We start from the raw sequence: 4,996 nt of genomic DNA on the forward strand, positions 1-4,996 counted from the left end.
TGATGCATAGAAATATCTGTCTAGACTTTGTCATTTGATCAGGCTGATCATGCCTTTGTATTAATTCAAATGGAAATGGTTTCAAAGGTTTTAAGCTTAAATTTAGGCCTGGGCGCCAGTGACGCATTTTGCTTGGGCCGTCCTCGGGCCGTCCCTTTGCCCCCCGGGGGAGGAGGTCAGCTAACTGGTTTGTTGGTCGCATATATCACGAGCTTATCCTGTGTAAAACGGTATGGTATAGTTCAAACGGGTCAAATATAATTCAACAACGGGGTTGATGATAGAAGAGGCATTACAAATATCCTGGAGGTATCCATATTCGACATATGCGGCGGTAACTGAGTGATCATGTGTAGTCGGGAGGGCGGGGGTTACATTCGGTAGAAGACACTTTCACCTCACAGTGAAAAAAGTCTCCGCGACAAACTTACACACACACACAGTGTGACAAAAGCCTACCAAACTTGCACTCTTTCCCCTCTTTAAAAGCTAATGACGATGTGAGTGTGTTATGCATGTGAACGCACAAGTCGTGTTCACGGATCTGCAAACAAAAAAGCCACTTCGCATCGGAGAAATAGCTCATTTATGTAGTGATACTATCATGTCTGTATTCTGTGAAGCAGTCGACCGCTGAGTTAATCACATAACTAGCTCGGCTACAATCGTGATAGACAATACAGGTGCCGGGCAGACTATACCTTCGTCGGGTCCTGTCGTCCAGACCGCTTGTTATGATAATGAGTCACCCCATTAAGAGAAAGGGGCCGGGCCTTTTTTTTCAATGTGTCTTTTTAGAGCTCTGTCTACTGAAGATGTCCATCCGTGTGATACCTACTTGGCTAAAGGAAAACAAATAATCTAAAAAGGATAAATGCTTGGATATTTACTTTAAGTCTTTCTGGAGGCCTAATCAGTTAGGTTTGTTGAAATTCTTCGGCGGGAGTGAGTGATTTTTTCCCGTAGACGATCCCTAGTGTCGTTCGCCGGCAGCGCACTGTACCATGGCATTCAACAGCTTGTACAAATGGCATTATAGACGCAACAGTGACACAGCGAACATGTGTTCGTATAATCATCCGAAAATGGTTATTAATATATCATATTATATACATGGCGGGTTTTTTCCCTTAACACTGGCTGGTTTTAGCGCAATTCACCCACAAATCCTTATTTACGGAGACAAGCATTAATGCGCAGAATCGAGGGGCGCTCTTATGAACCAATTACAGGCAAATTGCTGTGGAACAGCCAATTGCGTGAAAGTAAAAGAAAAAAAAATCATTTAAAAACGTCAACAACTGGCACCTTAATTGCTTTCTTAATTCGCCCAATAAGGTAAAGTTTTCATCACTCATTACATTGTTGAAAATCTAGTGGGTGGAGTCATGATCGACTCCCTCTTACGTTAATCTCATTACGCATTGTGTGTGACCAATCGCTGCGTCTTGCTAGCATGTCAGACAGTTAACTTGCATGACACTTTTATTCAGATATTATTATCGCGTTCGGTGAACGGCGCCAGTTCGGCTCTTCTCGTCTCGAACGCATTCAATAACTCGTAAGTTCTTAGCATTTTGGACTATGCACCAGTTGTTGTAGCGAGTTACAGTGGGTTACCTACACTCCCGTGTTACGCATCTGTTACGGCCACCGAGGGTTGCGAGACGTGCGTGACAGAAACTTTTGCCCGGCGCTCATTTTCTACCCGCACGCGACCAAGAAGACCATACCCAGGAATCGTAAAAGAGCAATAACACACACCTCGCGGTTTAAATAACCCGAAAAAATATATTGGAGGATTCTTTCGAAATCAGTGTGTTCAGCTTCCAGTTGACAAGTTTGTGTACTTTTTATTCACTTATATCGAACGGGAAAGTTTCGACAAAAAATGTCGACGGCGAAGGAAGAGTTGGGCTCGCCCAAGTCGAGCAAGTTCTCCATCCAGAGTATATTGAGCAGCGATAATAGCAAACACAGGAGTGCGGACAGTAACTCCGAGGGTCGACCGTCTTCTGTGGAAGACACATCGGCAAGCAAGACGGAACGAAATGAACACTTGGCGTACACCTCGGTTGCACAGCACTTTGGAAGCGACAGCACGGTGGCCAGACCCAGCCCTTGGTACCCGTGGATAGCTGCCAATCCGTACCTTCATTACGCCTTCGAACGTAAGTATATATCATTACATGATGGCATCCGTTAATATTGAAAAATCATGAAAAAGTGAAATACAGTTTTTAACAGACGTAATTTTTTTTGTCTGCAGATAATTGCATTTCGAGCGTTCACTAGCCAGTACATGAACCACGGCTAAATTAATATAATATGGCAAAACATTAACAGGGGGAGTTGGTCAGATTCATTCTAACTTCAGCGAAACTCGAAGCCTCGGCAATCCCGCGTTTTTTCAGAAATAAATATGCCTTTAACGCCCGCCACTTGAGTGCTCAGTGGAGAATGGTTTACAATTAAAATCCTGTTACTGTCAAGTACCTGTTAATTTTGCCGTCTTTTGTTAAAACATTAGGCTCTCCAAACTTGTGGGTAAATGTTTACCTTATTGTTTAAACGATGCTCTTGTTACAACGTTTCATGGCACAACAAAACGAGTGTGAATCAAGATTGCTTTGCAGCTCGTTCGGAAACCAAGATGCATTTAGGGTTCATTCGAAACGGACGAACAAATTGCTCGTTGTTGTTTTCCGTGCGTTAAATGTGAGTGCTTCGCTTATTGCGTTTGTTTCCTGCACACCACTAGTTACAAGTCAATTCTTCACCTTACAGGCCACCACGCCTCGGCACCCATCATACACCCTCCAGCACCGGCAACTCCTGCCAGCAGCATTGGAAGCCAACCGTCGCCCGATTCGCTACCCCCGAAGTCCGCCGCATCCCCGCCTGCAACTGGCCACGACTCCTCCGGCACCGTCGCCGGGAAATCGGACATTAGCGAGGAGAAAGGCGAAGACAAAAGGGAGCCTGACAATCATAGCGACGATGAAAGCAACACGAATGCGGAGAACGGCGGCAGCAACAGTGACAGCAGCAAAAACAGGCGGAAGAAAAAAACCAGAACTGTTTTCTCTCGAAGTCAAGTTTTCCAACTCGAGTCGACGTTCGACATGAAGAGATATCTCTCGAGTTCGGAGCGCGCAGGTCTTGCCGCGTCGCTCCACCTCACAGAGACACAGGTGAAAATATGGTTTCAAAACCGCAGAAACAAGTGGAAAAGACAACTGGCGGCTGAACTTGAGGCAGCGAACATGGCACACGCGGCACAGAGGATGGTCAGGGTGCCTATATTGTACCATGATAATGGACAGGGACATGGGGACAGCCACCACTATCAGACGCCGCTTGTGTCTCCGTACCCCGGTCTAGCTTATCAACCTCCCTACCCAAATCTGCCCTCTCTCAGAGCACCGTTATCAAGTATAGTCTAGGAAAGACAAGAGACGCAAAATATATATATTATATATACATGTATCTGTGGTAAAGACAGAGAAACTAAAATCAAAGTCACCACTGAACCGATGAGTACACAGACTTTGTTGAACCATGCACCTCCATTATGTTATGGACACGAAAACATTTGACCAAGATGGGGAAAATACAACGGTTTGCAGTGTGTCTCGATGCTGCGACTTTAAAACGCCTTAAAAGGTCGGTTTCACCATCAATAATATGTATTATGTACAATAGGACAGTGGTTTTAAATGTGTAAATATTACGAAAAAAGGAGTTATAATGATGGCCATATGTAATGTGAGTTCTCTTTCTTTTTCATTATTTTCTCAACATACGCATCGAAATACAGCAAATTTCAGAATGCGAAAGATTTTTTCTTATGTGTTTCCTTTTCTTTCAATGTTGAAAGGTCATCGACAGTACTGCGCTGTTCAGTTCGTCAATGATTAAAACTGCCAATTATCAGTACTTACCTTATTTCTCAATGGTCATCCTCGATGGACAAAAGTGTAAAAAAAACGGACTCACGTTGAAAGAAATCAGAAATCGTAAAACATATCATAATTACGTCATCACGACATAACTTACCAACCTTGCCAAGGGGAAGACTTTTTATTGGCTAAAATGGCTATCTTTTCACTCAGTCCTGTTTCCTTCGACATTGTCTATACAATTCAGAAAACTGCCTCTCCGTTTCCCCCAAAAGGCCCGATTAATTGATATTACCAAAAACACAACTTTACTGTGCTCCACATCGTAAGGCACATTTTTTAAAGCTTTGATGTTACCACGGCAACCACGATAAGGGTATTTTGGATGTGATATTTGTGTTTTCCATTTTTTGGGAGGCGATGAAATTGTGGATACCTTGCGTGTAAACAGGCACAGCTTTTAACGTGTTTTTGTTTATAATTTTCTAAAAGCATGCATGTCAGCTTTGTACATCCTCTTTTGATTTGCCGTTTGGTCTTGCTCGGTGAAATGTACATACCTGTAATTGTATTCGTGAAATTTGCACAGGTGATTTTTATAAGCTCTTTTATTCCCTTATATTGAGGAGGGGGCGAAGGGGGTAAATGTTGTCCTCTTTATGATTTCAAACTCTTTGTCATTATGCGTTGTCATCCCATGGCTATTTTTACGTCCCTCTTTAGAGCCACAACACAGTAATAAAAACATGTATAGTTGAAATGTACTACGAACACCATTGTCGTGTTGTCTTTTGTAAGAAAACGCCACGCTAATCTTCTGGTGTGTAATTGCTCGATAATGTGCACATAGCAAGGACATTGAAATCATGCGTGTCCTTGCGATATTCTGAGATCTTTGAAATGTAAAATTGCCGTCTAAGGCACACAAAGTATAGATATAGATATCGTTAATTCAACTGCAGCTGAATGTAACAGGGGCTTTTTATTACCCTACTACTTGAAAATGGACCGGCTTTTGTGTGGAAGCAAAATCCTCGCAAACATCGCCTTGTCTTCGTATTTAGAGAATATAGCCACGAAGCCTTAAAACTACT

General features: G+C 43.0%; 1 protein-coding gene across 1 annotated transcript; it reads left to right on the forward strand.

Annotated features, from left to right (window-relative positions):
- Nucleotides 1-1,487: 1,487 nt before the first annotated feature.
- Nucleotides 1,488-4,673, forward strand: LOC139120411 (homeobox protein Hmx-like). Its single transcript, XM_070684806.1, has 2 exons — nt 1,488-2,171; nt 2,788-4,673. Exons 1-2 carry the CDS (start codon nt 1,892-1,894, stop codon nt 3,444-3,446), a joined length of 939 nt encoding a protein of 312 aa, XP_070540907.1. The 5' UTR covers nt 1,488-1,891; the 3' UTR covers nt 3,447-4,673.
- The last annotated feature ends 323 nt before the right edge of the window (nt 4,674-4,996 follow it).

The sequence above is a fragment of the Ptychodera flava genome, chromosome 20, assembly GCF_041260155.1.
Source record: "Ptychodera flava strain L36383 chromosome 20, AS_Pfla_20210202, whole genome shotgun sequence".
Taxonomy (NCBI): domain Eukaryota; kingdom Metazoa; phylum Hemichordata; class Enteropneusta; family Ptychoderidae; genus Ptychodera; species Ptychodera flava.

What these genes read in the sequence shown, in the direction of transcription:
- LOC139120411 (XM_070684806.1), top strand. Translation starts at nt 1,892, where the DNA reads ATGTCGACGGCGAAGGAAGAGTTGGGCTCGCCCAAGTCGAGCAAGTTC. An exon ending in CCTTCATTACGCCTTCGAAC is followed by an intron (nt 2,172 to 2,787) that starts GTAAGTATATAT and finishes TTCACCTTACAG; the next exon opens with GCCACCACGCCTCGGCACCC.